The sequence below is a fragment of the Suricata suricatta genome, chromosome 3 (genome assembly GCF_006229205.1).
Source record: "Suricata suricatta isolate VVHF042 chromosome 3, meerkat_22Aug2017_6uvM2_HiC, whole genome shotgun sequence".
In the NCBI taxonomy this organism is placed as follows: Eukaryota; Metazoa; Chordata; class Mammalia; order Carnivora; family Herpestidae; genus Suricata; species Suricata suricatta.
This window is the reverse complement of record NC_043702.1, coordinates 111,857,459-111,878,189: the sequence shown is the minus strand read 5'-3', so window position 1 is coordinate 111,878,189 and position 20,731 is coordinate 111,857,459. Positions and strand designations below refer to the sequence as shown.

At 36.2% G+C, this 20,731-nt stretch overlaps 1 protein-coding gene across 4 annotated transcripts in view; it reads left to right on the top strand.

The window, feature by feature from the left end:
* Positions 1-20,731, top strand: part of AKT3 (AKT serine/threonine kinase 3) — a 284,903-nt gene that overhangs the window by 155,251 nt on the left and 108,921 nt on the right. For all 4 annotated transcript variants that reach the window (XM_029934844.1, XM_029934843.1, XM_029934845.1 and 1 more), the window contains 2 exons: positions 5,718-5,862; positions 14,237-14,368. In XM_029934844.1, the coding sequence (XP_029790704.1) occupies positions 5,718-5,862; positions 14,237-14,368 (277 nt within the window). The remainder of the gene's footprint in view (positions 1-5,717; positions 5,863-14,236; positions 14,369-20,731) is intronic.

The window sequence follows — 20,731 nt, the reverse complement described above, 5'->3', positions numbered from 1 at the left end:
GGGGGTGGTTATGTTTAAATGAAGTTGCTTTTACAACACCAAAGACTTAATCATCCATTTCCTATATAAAAGGTAGCTACTTTTTTGCATGGACCTCAAGTATATTGTCGTATAGAGGTGGAATTTAAGGAAAGGTATTAAGCAGGCTGTGTTTTAGCTTATGGGCAAGTAATAAATTGTATCATGTATCTTGAATGTATCATAGGTAAGCTGCTATATAACGACTGCCACTTCAGATAGCTGTGAAATTAGGTGATTAACTAGTTGTTACTTAACCTTCTAATTTCTGTATGTCTAATTACATGAAATAGAAGTTGGGGTTTTGATTTTTCTCTTTGCTTTTCTGTTTGGAGTGTCATTGTATCTACTGTATTGTAAATGATGGAAAATAATTGCATATGTTAAAAAATAAATTGTGTTATATTAAAAAAAGTAGTAAATCAATTACATCTACAGTAATTAATGGATACACAAAATAAAGATGTAAAATATGAAGTTAAACACATAAAATGTGGAGAGCTGTATTAAAACTGTGGTGCTTTTAGAATGTGTTAATCAAACATCAACTTAAAACAGACTGCTGTATACGTAGGGTATTATGTATCAACCCCATATGAACCACAAACCAAACACCTATAATAGATACACAAAACCTAATGAGAAAGGAATGCAAGCATAGCACTAAAGAAAGTCAATCACAAGGGAAGAGAGCAAAAGAAGAAGAAAGGAACCAAGAAAAACTATAAAACAACCAGAAAACAATTATGTATGCCCATTGTTATATGCCAACAGATGGCAAGAAGGACATGCCTATCAATAATTACTTTTCATATAAATGGACTACATGTTCCAATCAAAAGATAAATGGTGACTGAATGGGGAAGAAAGAAAACAAGACCCCATCAGATATTGTCTACAAGAGGCTCACTTCAGACCTTAAGACATTTACAGACTGAAAATAAAGGGCTGGAAAAATACATACTCTGCAAATGGAAGTGAAAAAAAAAAAAAAAACCAAAAACCTGGGGTAGGTAACAATACCATATCAGACAAAATAGACTTTAAAACAAACACTTTAACAGGAGACATGGATGGGCATTACATAATGAAAAAGGGATCAATCCAACAAGAGGATATAACAGTTGTAAATTTCTATGCACCCAGTAGAGGAGGAGCATCTATATTAAGCACATTAACAGACATAAATGGAGAAGTTGACAGCAATATAATAAGAGGAGGGTGTTTTGACATCCAGCTTGCATCAACGGATAAATTATCTAGAAAAAAAATCAATAAGGAAGGAAACAGTGGGTTGAATGGCACATTAGACCAGATGGACCTAACATATATACAGAGTGTTCTCATCCAAAACCAAGAGAAGACACATGCTTTTCAAGTGCACATGGAACATTTTCCAGGACAGATCACATGTTAAGTCACAAAACAGGTCTTAATTTTAAGAATGAAATCATATTAAACGTGTTTTCTAACCACAATGAAAGGAAGCTAGAAATCAATTACAAGAAAAAAAATTGGGAAAGAAAATCACAAATGTGGAGTCTAAACAACATGCTTCTAAACAACCAGAGGATCACTGAAGAAATCAGAGAGGAAATAAAAAAAGTAGATGAAAATGAAGTGCAGCAATTCAGAAGTTTTGATGTCCAGCACAGGTAGTTATAAGAGGCAAGTTTACAATGATACAGGCCTACCTAAAAACTACAACAGCTAGAAAAACAAAAACAAAAAAAGAAAAATCTCAAGTAATCTAACCTTACTCCTAAAGGAACTAGAAAAAGAAACAGAAAAAGTACCAACAAAGCCCAATGTTAATAGAGGGAAGGAAATAATAAATACCAGAGTGGAAATAAATAACATAGGGACTTAAAAAACAATAGAAAAAATTCAGTGATTCTCAGAGCTGGTTTGTTGAAAAGCAAAACAAAATTGAAAAACCTTTAGTCAGACTTTTAAAGGGGGAAAAAAAAGACTGGACTCAAATAAAATCAGAAATAAAACAGAAGCTACAGCCAACACCACAGAAGTAGAAAGAATTAAAAGTAACTACTATGAAAAATTATGTGCCAACAAATTGGGCAACCTAGAAAAAATGGATAAATTCCTAGAAACATAGACTCTTCCAAGATGGAAACAGGAAGAATAGAAAATCTTAACAGACTAGTAGTAATAGAGTTGAATGAGCAATCAGGAAACTTCCAACAAGCAGAAGTCCAGGACCAGATGGCTTCATAGGTAAATTCTGTCGAATATTTAAAGAAGAGTTAATACCTATTATTCTCAAACTATTTCAAAAAATTGAAGAGCAAGGATTGCTTGCAAACTCATTCTATGAAGCCAGCATTACTGTGATTCCAAAACCAGACAAATAAACAACAGAAAGAAAATTATAGGCCAATATCTATGATGAACATAGATGCAAGATTGTCACAAAACATTAGCAAGCCACATTCAAATTACATTAAAAGGATCATTCCCCATGATCGAGTAGGATGTATTCCAGGGGTACAAGGATGGTTTTGTATTCACAGATCAATCAATGTGATACAGCACATCGACAAAAATGCACGATAAAAATCCTATAATTATTTCAATGCAGAAAAAGCATTTGACAAAATACAACTCCATTCATCCTTAACACAGTGGATATAGAGGGATTGTACCTCAACATAATAAAGTCTATATGTGACAAACCCACAGCTAACATCATACTTAATAGTGAAAATATGAAAGCTGTTACTTTAAGAACAGGAACAAGGCAAGGATGCCTACTCTCACAACTTTTAACCAACACTATACCAGAAGTGTTAGCCCCAGCAGTCAGACAAGAAAAAGAAATAAAAGTCATCTAAATTGGCAAGGAAGAAGTAAAACTGTCACTATTTGTAGGTGAACGATCCTATATATAGAAAACCCTAAAACTCTACCAAGAAAACTATTAGAACTAATAAATCTATTAAAGTTGCAGGATACAAAATTCATATTCAGGAATCACTTGCATTTCTGTGCACTTACAAGGAACTGTCAAAAAGAGAAATTAAAGTAATCCCATTTACAATTAATTCAAAAAGAATAACTTTAGCCTAGGAAGTGAAAACCTGCACTCTGAAAACTATAAGACACTGATCAAAGAAATTGAAGGTGACACAAATAATTAGATACACCACATTCATGAATTGGAAGATTTAACATTATTAAAATTTCTTCCCAAAGAAATCTATAGATTCCTTGCAATCTCTATGAAAATACCAATAATTTTTCATAGAACTGAAATCCTTAAATTTGTATGGAACTGAAATTACCCTGCATCACCAAAGTGTTCTTGAGAAAGAAGAACAAAGCTAGAGACCTCACAATACTGTATTTCAGCATATACCAGAAAGCTGTGGTGAGCAAAACAGTATGGTAGTGGCACAGAAATAGACATATTGATCAGTGGAACAGAATAGACAGCTCAGAAATAAACCCATACTTATGCTGTCATTTTATTTATAATAAAGTATGCTAGAACATACGATGTAGAAAGACAGTTTCTTCAGTAAATGGTGCTGACAGAGCTGGAAACCTGCATGCAAAAGAATGAAACTTGGACCCCCCCCTTTTTTTTACACCATATATAAAAATAAACTGGAATAAATAACTAAATATAAGACCTATGATTATAAAGCACCTAAAAGAAAAGATAAGTATTAAACTTTTGGATAGCGGTTCTAGCAGTATTTTTTTTAAATCTGTTTTCTAAGGCAAGGGCAACAAAATCTAAAATAAACTGTTGGAACTGCATCAAACTAACATGCTTCTGTAAAGGAAATAATCAACGAAATGAAAAGGCAACCTACTGGATCAGAGAGGATATTTATAAGTGAGATATCTGATAAAGGGTTAATATCCAAGACACAAACTCACATAACTCAACGCCAAAAAAGTCCCGAATAACCTGGTTAAAAAATGGGCAGAGGGCTTAAGTAGACACTTTTCTAAAGAAGACATACTGATGGCCAGCAAACACATGAAACGATGCTAAATATCACTCATCATCAGGGAAGTGCAAATTAAAACCACAGTGAGATACCACCTCTCACCTGTCAGATGATTAGTATCAAAAGAAGAGAAATAACAGGTGTTGGTGAAGATGTGGAGAAAAGGGAACACTCATGCACCATTGGTGGGAATGTAATGTGGTACAGTCACAATGGAAAATAATGTGAAGGCTCCTATAAAAATTAAAAATAGAAATACCATGTGACATGGCAATTCCACTTCTGGATGTTTGCCCAAAGAAAATGAAAACACTAATTTAATAAGATATATATATATATATCCCAGTGTTTATTGCAGCATTTACAATAACCAAGGTCTGAAGCAATGTAAGTGTCCATTCATAGACAAATGGATAAAGAAGACGTGATATATTAATTCATAAAAATGAATGAAATCTTGCCATTTGTGACATGAGTGAATGTAGAGGGTATTGTGCTAAGTGCAAGAAGTCAGAGAAAGGCAAGTACCATGTACTTTCATTTCTATATGGATTCTAAAAACCAAAACAAATGAACAAATAAAACCACAAACAGACTCATAAATACAGAAAACAAGCTGGTGGTTGCCAGAAGGGAAAGGTATAGATGATGGGCAAAATAGGTGAAGAGGATTAAAAAATGCAGACTTCCAGTTATAAGTAAGTCATGGGGATGTAAAATATGGTACAGCAGATACAGTCAGTAGTAGTGTAATAACTTTGTATGGTGACAGATGGTAATTACCCTTAATGTGGTGAGCACTTCATAGTGCATGTAAATGTGAAGAGCCATGTTGTACACCTAAAACTAATATAATACTGTATCTCAAATAGATTTCAATGAAAACTAAATATTTTTTTAAAAAATAGAATACTTCGGAATGAATTCAATTTAAGATATGCATGACATTTTCACAGGAAGTCACAGATTGCATTGGGAAATTAAAGACCCAAATCAACCATGATTATGGATTGGAAAATTTAATTTTTTGAGATTGTCATTTTCTCCAAATTGATCCATAGATTTAAGACAGTTCTGCTCAAAATTCTAACAGACTTTGTTTTAAGACACTGACACACTGATTTAAAAACTTATATGGAAAGACATGACTCTTGATCTGACAAGACCGTTCTCATTTGGAGCTCCTGAGACTTCCTGTCTGACCTATGTTCCAGGGCTGTTTTTTTTTTTTTTAAACTCATCTGTGATTTGGGAACAGTTGAAGGCTTTGGCTTTGACTTTGAAAACCTTATCTTAGAACTTCTTTTAGACTACAGTAAACACCATGACTATTTCAATGATGAAGTTAACAATGGCTAGACAGAAAAGGTTTTCAAGGGGCAGCAAGCTTTTGGGGGTCAACTTGACCCAATAGGAAGGATGTTTATAGGCAGTAAAGTTTAATTGTAGTTTTAAAGAATTTTAACCGAATTTTCTTACAATTCTGTCCTTTTTTTCTTTAATATACATTTAAATAAGTGCTCTTACAGCCCTAAGGTCTGTAATGTTAAGTGCTTTGGGGATTAATTTCACCTTTGAGCAAGGGTAGTAAGATGTGTCTGTGTATGTGGGTGTATTATCCCAGAATGGACTTTATTTGTGTCGATGTCATATGTAACAAAAGGGACATATTTGATTCATTTACCCTTCATTAATGGGAAATTGTACTTGTTTTTATAGGGAAGAGTGGACAGAAGCTATTCAGGCTGTAGCAGACAGACTTCAGAGACAAGAAGAGGAGAGAATGAACTGTAGTCCAACTTCACAAATTGATAATATAGGGGAGGAAGAGATGGACGCTTCCACAACCCATCATAAAAGAAAGGTAGACAACAGTACCCTATTCCCCTCCTCAGCCCGGCACTAACATGCTTGGAAGGAAGCACACTAAAGATTGCCATTTGCAAAAAGTGTTGGCCAGTAATCTTAAGTTATACAAATATATGGGCGGGGGTGGTGTTTATCCAGGTGAATCTGAAATGCCTGTCATTGTTGAAAACCAAGTAATTTAAATGGCCCTTCCTTTTTTTTATGTGGTGGAGCGCTTCGCCCCGACTGCTGAGGGGGCTTCTCTGGAAGTTGTTCCCGAAGTGTCGTCCTGCTAATTTAGAATTCGCAGTTTTCTCTTACTGTGTTTAATACTGTTTTAGAACTTGGCAATAATGTTTTCCCTAATGCTTGGGTCCTATTCCACATGGTATTTCTTTTGTATGCTCTGAAAGCAGAAGTGGAGATGGTCGTAGTGTGCTTCCCACTGGCCTTACGAGTATCAGCCGGAATGCGAAGAGTCTTGGAAATAATGGCTGCTCCTGAGCCAGTAAGGGAAACAGACTTTCCTTCCCTGAGTGCTCCAGACTAATAAATGCCAGTTTATAGATTGATGGGAATTACAAATTACGGTTTTCATTGCTACAGAAAATTAAAAAACAACTTCCTTTTGTGAAAATGGGATTTTAAGATTAATCTAAAGGTCTCTGTGTTCAAAGTAAGTGAACATGCCATTTATCCTGTGAGAATATATTTGTTATAATAAATTGTAAATCTAATCTCCATGTAGGAAAACACTAATTTTTAATGTAATTTGCTATTAGCATAATGATTAAGAACTCTTTGGAGTTAAGCTCCTTGAGTTCAAATCCTCCTTTTCCTACCTGCTACACGTGTGAACTTGATGAAGTTGCACCGTCACAACCTACAGCTCATTAATCACTCTCTCCTTTTCTGAAATTTGTTTTTTTTTCCTTTATTGTATTGATTTTGAGAGAGAGAGTGCAAGCAGGGGAGGGGCAGAGAGAAAAGGAGAGAGAGAATCTCATGCAGGTTCCCTGCATGGGCTCAATCCCATGAGCTGGGAGGAGATGACCTGAGCCAAAATTAAGAATCAGAAACTTAACCCACTGAGCCACCAGGTGCTCCTGAAATTTCTGTTCTAATTATAATAATACTCTGTGCTTGATCTTGGCCAAAAGTCGTGCCTCATTGAAGACTTATCCTCTATTTGTTAGTTGAAACGAATCCCTCTTTTCTTTTATCAACTTACACCTGCCTTGTTCTTCAGGCATTGCAAAAACCAAAAACAAAAAACCCCACGATCTAGTTTTCCTCACCTACTCCGAGATAAGAAAGCTGCTTCTGCATGTTTATGTGCACTTGTACGTAAGAATGTAAAATTTGACTGCTCCTAAATTTATAATCAGATCCCGGTTAATCTCGTCCTTGGAATTATAAACTACCCCAGACGATACCAGCGATGCTTTACGTCTGTGGAATTGCTAAAACTCTGCTTAATAACTTGCATTACTAAGAAGCTACCATTGGGGCAGTTCCGGGTTGACAGTGAGGAGTTTATAACACCCTCACAAGAAATAGTGTTTCTGATGGATGAGAGGATTTAGAAATGAATATGGAAACTTACCAGAAGAATTTTGAATGAAAAGAGACCAATGCTTTCAAAGATGTAACAATGGAAAAATATGGAGGATTTTATGTATTTTTCTGTTAAGGCTGTTCATAAATCATCATAAAAAGCACAATGCAATTTTCTCATTTTGCAATTACCAGTGTGGATTATCTTAGAATTCATCACTTTCACCAATTATCACTTGTAAATGTTTATTAGAAGTTTATTTTGTGCTCTGCTCTCAGAAGTACTTTTATATGTATTATCTCATTTCCTCAAAAATATCGTAGGAGGTAGGTACCATCCTAATTTACAGTGATTCATCTGACATTCAGATAAATATCTTATTCAAGCATTTAAGGACTTTTAACTATACACTATATAACTTCAGTATGCAACTTATTTATTATTGATTGATATATCTGGAGCCTTTATAATCACTATAAATTATTATACGCATTTCATGACCAAATTATATTAGAGAACAAAATTAGACAGATATTCTCTCTTACAATTGTAGTCAGTTTCTCAAAATATTGTGTCAAGCCATTGCATTTACTCAGTGTTTCAGTATTAGTTAATTTCATTTATATGGCTGACTCTTGGGAAAATCAGTAGAATTTTAATATTACAGGATAATAGTAGAAAGTGAAGTTTTCAAATTTTTTTGATGTTTATTTTTAAAAATTTTTATGCTTATTTATTATTCAGACAGAGAGAAACAGAGCATGAGCGGGGGAGGTGCAAAGAGAGCGAGAAATACAGAATCCGAAGCAGGCTCCAGGCTCTGAGCTGTCAGCACAGACCCTGACACTGGGCTTGAACCCACGAACTATGAGACATGACCTGAGAAAGCTGAAGTTGGCCGCTTAACCGACTGAGCCACCCAGGTGCCCCTCAAACTGTTTTAAGTGACAAAGAGTGTAAAAGACCCTCTCTGCATCATTATTCTGTGATGGTTCTAACAAGTTGGTTAAAAAGGGTTGAATAGTACTATCACTTCCCTAGTTCCCTAAAACTGCATCCTTTATGTGGCTCAGGTATCATAAAAAGAATGGTAGAAGTTCAGGTTGTTGTTAATTCCAAACTGTAAACACAGATATTCTGAAATAAGAATGCCTTTCTCATAATTTACAGTGTGCGTTTTATCGTTCACTTTTTGACAAACCAGTGACAGTGTGAAGAGAATAGCTACTAATTGTGGTAGCTCTTCTGAGGATTGTCGCACTGTTTTCTCTTGTCCCAGGCAGACAGATGGTCACTTCTCTTAGTGCAGAGTAGTGCCCTGAACCTGCCTCGCAGGGTGGAGACTCCTTGAGGGAAAGATGCTGGGTGGTGGAAAAGAAGCAGATGCCTCATAACCAGATTTAGGGGCAGTTCTGTATTTAAATGAAAAGGTAATGTTTCAAAAGAATTTTTATTTTATTAAAAAATTTCTTTTTAATGTTTTATTTATTTTTAATACAGAGAGAGACAGAGCATGAGAGGGGGAGGGGCAGAGAGAGGAGGAGACACAGAACCGGAAGCAGGCTCCAGGCTAGCTGTCAGCACAGAGCCTGACGCGGGGCTCGAACCCACGAACGTGAGATCTGACCTAAGCTGAAGTCGGAGGCTTAACCAACTGAGCCACCCAGGCGCCCCCAAAAGAATTTGATTAGAGGACTCAGAGTGCCTAATCTTGGTCTGCCAAGTGGCCATTCCCTCTACCTCATCAGGCATGTGAAGGGGCACAGCATATAAGACCAAATGAGAGTCAGAGTTCTGCTGAATTTTTTTAAGTTTCTTTAGAGACAGAGCGTGAGTGGGATCGGGGCAGGGAGATAGAGAGTCCTGCACAGGCTCCATGCTGCCAGTGCAGAGCTTGGTGTTGGACTTGAACTCCTGAAACTGTGAGATCATGACCTGAGGTGAAACCAAGAGTCGGATGCCACCCAGGCACCCCATGTTCAGCTTAATTTTTAAGGCCCCCACATAGGCCTCTCTGAGGAGCGGCTCCTTACCGTCTCCTAACGTAGTAGAAAGTCTAAGCAGTACGTTCCACGTTCTCATGAAGTCTGGCCCCAGCTCTTACAGTTGTGTCACCGAATGCCTGGCTGCACTGCCTCAGAGCACTGGCGGGCCAGTGGGGGAAGAGTGAAGACAAGAAGTTTTGGTGTGACCTGCAGAAATCATGTGATCCCTCGCTGCCTATCCCAACAGGGAGCAGCAGCCTCACCAGTGTTGGGAGAGGTTGGCTGGACAAAGAGGTGGGTTTCTTGAGAGCCCCCCTCTTTGCTTTGTGTCTCATGGAGCTTTGTTTGGTTTAGCTCTTCACATTGCCAACATGGGATTTCCCCTCTTGGACCAAATATGTTAAAACATCTATATTCTCTTCTAAGCAGTTTCTTGTATTCATCTTCAGTTATATATGCATGTTCTTTAACCTAAATTTTGGACTTTGTAATTAGTCTTTCTCTTATTTTCTAGTGTGTATTTGAATACACTTATTACTAAGTAAGCATTTGTTATGTATTGCCCCTGTGTCTCTTAACCTAAAATGGCCACAATGATGTGAAGGAAAGAGTGTAACTATGTAAAATATTTACTTAATAAATTTTGGGGGTTGGGTTTTAGTGGATTGATTTTTCTGCAGAGTATCCATGTTCTCATCTTTTATTAACATCTTACTGAATTTTTTCCCTTAATACCATCTAAAAGAGGAAAACATTTGTGATAGGTTACATTTCACTTACAAAGACTAGATAATTACTGTGTGTATGTACCATGCTGAACGTGAGCATTTGGTATCAAAGATACTTTTTAAATTTTCTTAAGTTTTGTCAAAATAGATACGGAACTGTTTCTGAATTTCTCACAGAATGCTTTTACTGTTATTAATTCCTGTGCAAATTCTCTTTTTTTAAGGTTGGCAGTCAAACTGTGAAATATAAAGATAGGAGTATTATACTTTTCTTTTTAAACCTTTCCTCTAAGAATTGCAATCTTAAGGAATATAGTAATATAATGACATAGTGCTTTTCATCTGGAAATGTCATAAGGCAATTTACAAATTCTTTTCTGACTTTTATCCCTAGGAATTCAGTTTCCATTTATGTGATATTTAATAATAGGATGCAGCAAGTATGATTTTTCAGTGCGTTTAGCTAAAATTGAAGAGGGTAATGCTCAAATTAAGCTTTGAGCAAAAAATAACATCATAGCCTAGTTATGAGAATAACGTCTCTCAGCTCTTTATTGCCATAGAATTAAAATACCCAAGTTTAATGTTAAAACAATAACAGTATATTTCAGTATATTTCTCATGATTTTGTGGTTTGTGTGGGTAGTTCTATGGGTCTCCTATGGATCTCCTAAGCAGTTGCATTCAGTTAGCACATTGGCTGGGCTGGAAAATCCAAGAAAGGCTTTCTCACATTTCTGGATACTCTGTTCTCCTCCATGTGATCTCTTAGCACATGCTGTCTCATCATTCAGGTTCTTTCTACGTGGCCCCTTTCCCCAAAAGATAGCCTGGACTTCCTTATGGTACGAAAACTGGCTTTCAGTTATGACTTTTCCAGGAGGTGAAAACACAAGCTGCCAGATTTAAAGGCTGGACTTGGGGGACGCCCGGGTGGCTCAGTCGGTTAAGTGACCAACTTCAGCTCAGGTCATGATCTCACATTCATGGGTTTGAGCCCTGTGTCGGGCTCTGTGCTGACAGCTTAGAGCCTGGAGCCTGCTTCGGATATTGTGTCTTCCTCTGTCTCTGACCTTCCCCATTCTCTCTCTCCCCCCCTCCCCCCCATTTTTTAATTTAAAAAAATTAAAAAAAAAATAAAGGCTGGACTTGGAACTGGCATGGTGTCACTTTGGTCCTATTCTGTGTGCAAAGCAGGACACAAGGCTGGCCCAGGGAGAAGGAGCATTGAGTCTGCCTCTACATGAGAAGAATGTGCAAACGGGGAGTCAGGGGACTAGTGGTGCCATCATCGGAGTCCACCCAGCATGGATAGCTTTGTGGTTATATAGTATACCTTGATTTGTAAAAAGCTATTAATGAAAACACAATTTCTTATTACTACCTGTTGTTCAAATGACATGAACTTTGTTTACTGTGTTCTGTATATTTACTGCCACATGTTTGATTTTCAGTTCAATTAATAAATGTACTTTGCTATTTTCCCTGATACATTTTGCTACTTTCCTTTTGAACTAGTGATTTTTTTTTTGAGAGAGAGAGAGAGAGAATCTTAGGGAGGCTTGGTGCTGTCAGCACACAGCCTGATGCAGGGCTTGATCTCAAAAACCATGAGATCATGACCTGACCCTAAATCAGGAGTTGGACGCTTATTAACCAGCTGAGCCACCCAGGCGCCCCTTGAACTAAAGATATTTTTGAATGGTTAAGACATTATAATTTGACATTTTGAAAATTTTTCAAAATTATAGACAGCAGATAAGTTGAAAGTAAACATAGCATTTGTTTCTAAAACTTTTAGAATTTTTACATGTTATATACATGAGGAATATTGGTCTGTAGTTTTCTAGTAATGTTTTTGTCTGGTTCTGATAATCAGGGTAATTATGGCCTTCTGGAATGAATTGGGAAGTATTCTCTTTCTTTCAACTTTCTTCTGTAGGAGTGTACATAGCATTGGTATCATTTCTTCCTTAAATATTTGTAAATTCACCAGTGAAACCATCTGGCCCTAGAGTGTTCTTTGTTGAGAGGTTTTTTTGGACCACAAATTCAATTTCCTTAGTAAGCATAGGACTATCAAGGTATCTGTTTTTTGAGTGGACTTTCAGAGTTTGAGGCTTTCAGGGAATTTTTTCATTCCATGTTTATTGTCAATTTTATGGGCTCACAGCTGTTTACAATATCCCCATGTGATCCTTTTAGTGTCTGTAGAATCTGTAGTGATGTCCGCTCTCCCTTATTCCTGACGTTGGTAATTTACATCTTCCATCCTTATTTTCCAGACTAGTCTGCATAGAGGTTTATATCAATTTCATTGATCTTTCAAAGAACCAGCTTTTGGTTTCACTGAGATCCTCTACTTTAAAAAAAAAAATTTAATTGATTTCTGCTCTGATCTTTATTATTTCCTTTCTTCTCTTTCTCTTGAGTTTAATTTGTTCTTGTTCAGTTTCTTAATGTGGAAGCTGAAATCATTGATTTGAGACATTCTTGACATTTACTTCAGATGGGTGGTAAACAGGAGAAAATACAGTTATAAATATCTTCAATAACTTCTGATCATCTGTAGGATAAAACCCAGATTCTGAACTATTTACTCATAAAGCCCTCTGAACTGGATTGAAACTTAAGATGACAAGCCAAGCATACCCAGTCATCTCCCTTTCTATTGAAAAGCCCATTAAAATGGTAGTAAAGCCATTTTTAAAAAGAGACAAGTCCATACACACAAAAAGCTGGATGAGGGAAAGGCATTACAGCACACGAGTAATATCAATAGTAAGGAAGCTTGTGGAACAATGTTCATAGAGCAGGAAAAGTATGCGTACAGGGGGCTGTAAAGGGCAAGTAGAGGTCAGCTTGGCAAAATCCTGGGACTACCTGCCTCAGGAATGAGAAATGAAACCGAACGTAGGCAGGTTAGTTAAAGGCATTGGTAGACTTCCTCCTTTCTGCGCTGGTTACCCCACTTGCGTTCTCAGATTTGTACTGGTTCTTCCTTAGATTTCTTCCTCTTGTGCTCCAGCTTATTTTCAACATTTATTATGCACATTTCTTTCACTTCCTAGGATTCCATTCCTACTTTGCTAGAGTACATTCTCAAATAGCTTCCCTGAAAAGGACTGCTTCCTTAGATGTATTTGGAAATGTTTGCAAGGGCATTTTTGATGATCATGTTGTTTGGACATAGTGACACTACCAAATCCTTAAAAACCTGAGTCCTTAGAAAACAATGTGGAAGTTCCTTAAAAAATTAAAAATATTATTATTATAGGATCCTGTAATTCCACTATTGGGTATGTACCCAAAGAAAACAAAAACACTAATTTGAAAAGAATTATGCACCCCTGTGTTCATTGCAGCATTTTTTACAATAGCCAAGCTATGGAAGGGACCTATAGACAAATGAATAAGATGTGGTATATGTACACAATGGAATATTACTCATCCATAAAGAATAATGAAACCTTGCCATTTGTGACAGCATGGATTAGGCCTAGAGTAGTACACTAAATGAAGTGTCAGTCAGAGAAAGACAAATACCATGTGAATTCACTTATATGTGGGATTTAAGAAAAATTTAAGAAATGAAGCAAATGAAACAAGCAAAAAAAAAAGAGACATAAGCCCCACTTAAATACAGAGAACAAATTGGTTGCCAGAGAGAGGCAGGTAGGACGGGTAGGTGAGACAGTTAAAGAGGATTAAGAGTACACTTATCTTGCTGAACACTGAGAAGTGTATAGACCTGTTGAATCATCATGTCATATACCTGATGAAGCTAATACAACACTGTTAAATTGAGTTCTTGGAAGTGAATGAATATGATTCTGAATAAATTTTCCTTTACTCCTACACTTGACTGATGGTTTGACTAGCTAAGGACTTTGAGGTTCAAAATTATTGCCTTTGGTATTTAAGAATTGCTTAAATTACTTCTAGCCCCCATGATTGCTGGTGAGGCACCCATTGCCAGTCTGATTCTTGTTCATTTAAGTGTGCTTAGAAATTGATAAAACTTACTTTTGAGTAGATACTGCGGACATATACCTATATGTTTATAAATAAATTGCATCAAGTATTTCATATTATATTTTTTTAATTTATGTTTTTCAGACAATGAATGATTTTGACTATTTGAAACTACTAGGTAAAGGCACTTTTGGAAAAGTTATTTTGGTTCGAGAGAAGGCAAGTGGGAAATACTATGCTATGAAGATTCTGAAGAAAGAAGTTATTATTGCAAAGGTAATTAATAGAGTTGATACTAAATATTTGCTTGTGGTATACACACGTGTGTGTTCATGCATACACATGACTGAAGTGTACAAAGTCCATTAAATCACCAAAATGTAGATCGTAGGTTACTGCTGCAGGAGTATCTGTATATCAATATTTATTTATAATGCTAACATTTTCAAAAGTTTATAATATTATCTGAAAGATGTATACTGAAGGTATTTTATTTCCTTGGGGAGATAGCAATATTTATTTACGTGTGTTTGGGGGAATGTTTTTACTATTTGTGAGCTGTATATATAATGTTGCTTTTTAACATTTTCCCCCAATATTATGAATTTTTAAGTATTAAATAAAAAAATGACGAGGATAGCCTAGATAATTTGTACCCATACATTATACAGCTCATATAACGATGAACGGAAGAGCATCTTTAATAGATTTGAAAAAACAGGAATCATGAAACTAAAAGTAGTAGGAGTCTTTGAAATTCTTTTAGGAGACCTTAACTGCCATCTTCATAACTTTATCTGGCTTAGACACACACAGACAACTAGCATGTTAACGATGCTCATTCTCACTCACGAGTTCTGAATTGAGGGGCGCCTGGGTGGCTCAGTCGGTTGAGCATCTGACTTTAGCTAAGGTCATGATCTTAATGGTTTGTGACTTAGACCCCCTCTTTGGGCTTCGTGCTGACAGCACAGAGCCTGGAGCACACTTTGAGTTCTGTGTCTCCCTCTCTCTCTGCCCCTTCCCTGGTCATGCTCTCTTTCAAAAATAAACAAAAATTAAAAAAGAGATCTGAACTGAATCCTAGTTCCCTCAGTAGACATATTTGGTATACTTTACAGATTGATCTATACTTTATAGTTTGTGTAATTCAACAAATGATACATAATAATATTATTATTATATTATAGACGACTTGAACTTCCCATTGACCCTTGAACAAGATGGAAGTTAGGGGTGACTCCCTGCTCAGTCAGAAATCCACATGTAACTTTTGACTGCCCCCCAATTTAACTACTAACAGTATACGGTTGACTGAAAGCCTTGGAGGTATCATGCACAGTCCATTAACACGTCTGTATCTCATATGTCTTATATACTGTATTCTTACAATGAAGTAAGCTAGAGAAAAGAAAACATGATTAAGAAAATCACTGAGGAGGCAGAAAATGCATTCACAGGACTGTCCTGTATTTGTTGAAAACAATCTGTGTATAAGTGGACCTGTACAGTTCACACCATGCTGTGCTGGGGTCAGCTGTGTAGTTTCCTCATCTGGAATGTTCTGCTCCACACACGTTGTGAAGCTGGGGTCCCCTGTATCTGTACATTTGTTTTAATTTCAACTGTTATGTAAGTCTGTGTCTGGTATTGGAAAGAACACTGACCTGGGAGTCATACAGGCCTGGATTCACCTCCCAGCTTTGTATCTTACCACCTGATGACCTTCAACAAGCAGTGGGGGAGGGTACGTCCCCCCCTAGAGACATTCGTAATGTTTGGGAAGCGAATTCACTTATCACAGTGAATTGGGGGAAGAGAAACTACAGTGTCACCAGGTGGAGGCTGCACGTGCAGAGTACATGTTGAGTAGCCCAACAGAGCGTTGGATTTTTCATTTGTGAAATTCTGCTTGTTAAAAGAAAAAAAAATTTTTTTTTGGACAGGTATAATGAGGATTCGGATAGTTAGCATAGTACCTGACTCTTATTATTCACGAAACTTGTATCTTCCCAGAGGTAGTACAGTGTAGTAGGCTCCGCCACTTCCTAAATGATCCCAAACAAATTGCTCAACTTTTTATGCCTTTGTTTCCTCATCTGCAAAATGGGGATAGTAATAGTGCCTGTCTCATAGAGTTGTTGTCAGGACTAAATGAATGAATAAATGTAATAGCATTTGCTGTTAAAAAAAAAAAAAAGTTAAGATTGAGATAGTATTAAATGAAAATCTGTTAATATAAGGATTTGCTATGATTGTTATTACTCTTAACATCTACTGTTGTCAGGCATCAGTAAAAATAGCATTTCCGCTCTGATTTTCTTTTATGCATTAGCCTTACCTAGAGCCTGTCTTCCCTTACTAATTAATTCTACTTTTCTGACTCACTCTACAGAACTGGGTATGTTTCACAAGTGATAGAATATCCAGATTGGTATACTACCTTTGATTGTTCACCAAAAAATTCATTTATCCATTTCTTAATAGAAAATATGTCCACTTATAGAAAAATGATTAGCCAGTATAATGTTTTTGAGTCTGACAAGACCTGGGGTTTGAATCCTGATGTGCTGATCGCAGAGCCTCATATAGAGGAGTAAATGATGTCCTTGTGCCTTATTACTGTTGATGATAACAATGACCCCCTGATTCAAGTATTGGCTACCAGCATTCTCCACTGTAGAATTACCATTTTTTCCATTGTAATTGATAACTATCTTCGAGGAGACACTCTGAGACTATACAAGTGTCCTTTTTTCTCTTAAACTTTTGCCTCCTCATTTGAACTTCCATTAGCAGATCTTGTCTACAGTAATTATTAGTTTGGTGTACTAATGGTATTTTCTCTTTTCCCTCATTCTTTAGGTCTTTATTCTTTGTGTCTTTATATCTAAAGGTTTGTCAGTTTTTGTAATCTTTTCAAAGAACCAACTTTTACTTTCATTGATTTTTCTATTTTTCTCTTCTATATGTCATTTATCTCTGATATTATTTCCTTCATTCTGCTAGCTTTTCTTTAGTTCTTTTCTTACTTGTTAAGTTGTAAAGTTACCTTGGAGGTTTGAGATCTGTTGTCTTTTTAAATGTAAGCATCTAAGGCGATAATTTCCCACTTAGCACTGCTGGTGATGCCTCCCATAAATGTTGGCATGTTATGGTTTTTTTTTTTCCCATTCATTTCTCAGTATTTTCCCATTTAATTTCCCTGGTGATCTTTCCTTTGATCCATTGATTGAGAGTCTACTGTTTAATTTCTACAAATTTTCAAATTTTCTGGGTTTTCATTTCAAACTTCATCCCAGTGCTGTTAGAGAAGATACTGGGTATGATATCCATCTTTTTAAATCTATTGAGACTCTGTTTGTGGCCTAACATATGGTATGTCCTGGAGAATTTTCCATGTGCACTTGAAAAGAATATGTAATCTGTTGTTGGATAAAATGTTCTCCGTGTGTCTGTTAGGTCTAGCTGGTTTATTGTGTTAAGTCATCTCTTTCCTTACTTACCTTTCACCCGGTTGTTCTCTCATTATTGTGAGTAGGGTGGTGAAGTAGCCAACTATCACTGTAGAACTATCTATTTCTCATTTCAATTCTATTTTTTGCTTCATACATTTTGAGGGCTTATTATTAGGTGCATAAATGTTGAAAAATTGTTATTTCTTGATGGATTGAGCCTTTTACTAATGTCTTTTTTTTTTTTTTTTTTTTTGTCTTTTGTAACCTTTAAAAAATACTTTCTTGTCTGATAATGGTAAAACTACCCCTGCTTTCTTTTGGTTATGTTTGTATGAAGCATTCCATCCTTTCAGTTTCAATGTATTTGTGTCTTTGGCTCTAAAGTAAGTCTTTTGTAGATAGTGCATATTTTGATCATTTTATTGTTAAATCCATTCTGGCATCTCTTATCTTCTGATTGAAGGGTTTATTCCATTTACATTAAAATAAATACTTACATAAGGAGGGAGTTCTGTCACTTTGCTATTATTTTCTATATGCTTTATTCTTTCCTTGTCTGTCATTATCTGCATTACTGACTTCTTTTATGTATAGTTGATTTTATTTTTGTAAAACATTTTAATTCCCTTCTCATTTCCTTCTCTATATATTCTATAGCTATTTTCTGTGTGGTTACCATGGGGATTACATTTAACATCCTAAATTTATCACACTCTAATTTGCATTTATACCACCTTAACTTCAGTAACATACAAAAACTGCTTCTCTGTTCCTCTGCAACTGTACTCAACGATTTTCAGTTATTGATATCATAAACTACATCTTTACTCTTTTGGGTGTCATCATTAATGAGATTGTTTTCTTAATTTCTCTTTCTACTACTTTATTATTAGTGTAGAGAAATCCAAGAGATTTCTGTATGTTAATTTCATATCCTGCAACTTCACTGAATTTGTTTATCAGTTCTCTTGTTTCTTTGGTGGAGTTTTTAAGGTTTTCTGTATATAGCACCATGTCACTGCAAATAGGGATAGTTTTACTTCTTTCTTCCTGATTTGAATGCCTTTTTTTCTTTTTCTTGTTTTATTGCTATGGCCAGACTTCCAGTACTGTGTTGAGTAAAAGTGGTGAGAGGAAGACATCCTAGTCTTATTTTTGATGTTAGAAGAAAGGCTATCAGTTTTTCACCATTGTGATGTTAGCTGTGGTTTTTTTTATATGGCCTTTGTTATGTGGAGTTATGTTCCCTCTAAACCTACTTTGTTGAGAGTTTCTAACATGAATGGAAGTTATATTTTGACAAATGCTTTTTCTGTATCTATTGATATGTTCATAAGGTTTTTAATCCTTTCTCTTGTTAATGTGAGATACCACACTGATTGATTTGCAAATATTTAATTTATATCCCTGGAATAAATCCCACATGATTATGATGAATAATTTTTTTAATATACTGTTGAATTTGGTTTGCTGATTTTGTTGAGGATTTTTGCATCTATTTTCATCAGAGATACTGGTCTGCAAATTTTGTTTTGTTTCGTTTGGTTTGGTTTGGTAGAGTCGTTATCTGATTTTAGTATCAGGGTAATGCTGACCTCATAGGATGGACTTAGAAGTTTTCCTTCCTCTTCTAATTTTGGAATGTCTTAGAATAATAGGTATTAATTCTTCTTTAAATGTTTGATAGAATTCACCTGTGAAGCTATCTGCTCCTGGACTTTTGTTTGATGGGAGGGGAGTGTTTTGGTTAGTGACTCAGTGTCATTATAGTAATTGATCAATTTAGATCTTCTATTTCTTCCCGATTCAGTTGGAAGATTATGTTTCTAGGAATTTATCCATTTGTTCTAGGTTCTCCAATTTGTTGGCATTATCATTTTGCAAAGTTTTTTGTTTGTTTGCAAGAGAGAGAGAGAGACAGAAAGTTTGATCAGGAGAGAGAGGCAGAGGGAGAGAGAGAATCCCAGGCAGGCTTCACACTCAGCAGGGAGTCTTATCTGGGGCTTGATCTCACAAACGTGATATCATGACCTGAGCTGAAATCAAGAGTCCAGTGCTCAACCAGCTGAGCCATTCAGGTGCCCCTGTTGGCATATAATTTTTCATAAAATAATTTTATAATCTATAGTAATAATTTCTGTGGTGTTGGTTGTTATTTCTCCTCCTTTGTTTCTGGTTTTATTTATTTGAGTCCTTTTTTTTTTCCCTCCAATGTATCTGGCTAAAGGTTATCAATTTTGTTGATTGTTTCAGAGAACCAGCTCCTGGCTTAATTGATCTTTTTTCATTTTGTTTGTTTGCTTATTTGTTTGGTTGTTAGTTCTATTTCATTGATTTCTGCTCTAATAATTATTATTTCATTCCTTTTACTAGCTTTGGGGTTGTTCTTTTATTCCTAGCTCTTGAGATATAAAGTTAGGTTGTTAATTTGAGATTTTTCATGTTTCTTGAGGTAGGCCTGAATTACTATAAACTTCCCTCTTTAATTACTTTATGTCCTGGTGTGGACCTCTTTGAGTTGATTTTGTTTGAGGTTTTCTGTGCTTTCTGGATCTGTCTGTTTCCTTCCCCAGATAAGGAAGTTTTCAGCTATTATGTCTTTAAATAAGTTTTCTGCCCCCCCTTTCTCCCTCTTCTTCTGGGATCCTTATAACGCAAATATTATTATGGTTGATGGAGTTGCTTAATTTCTTTAACCTTTTCTCATTTTTCATTATTATTTTTGCAGCTCAACTGGTTGCTTTCTGTTACCATCTTTCAGCTTGCTGATCTGTTCTTCTCCATTTTCTAATCGGCTATTGGTTGGTTGTACTGTATTTTTTATTTCAGTTATTCAGTTTTTAATATATGACTGATTCTTTTTATGTTTCCTGTCTCTTTCTTAAGGGTCTTGCTGAAGTCCTCTGGTCTTTTCCTTCCCTGGCCTCTCCTGCCTTCCCAACTGCCAGGGAGCTAGGGCCTTGCTCTGGGTCAGGCTCTGGTTCATGGGAAGGTCGTGGCTGTTGGATCTTGTGTCCAGACCACGGACTCTTCCTCCCCATCAGCTGTCAGGCTGTTTCGCTTTCTTATCAGGCATGTGTTCGCTGGGGCAGCAGTTGTGATTTCCTTCAGGAACGTTCCCTTTGCATCCACAGCATGGCTGACTGCTTGGTGCAAGAGGCCTGGCTTTCAGCCTCTCAGC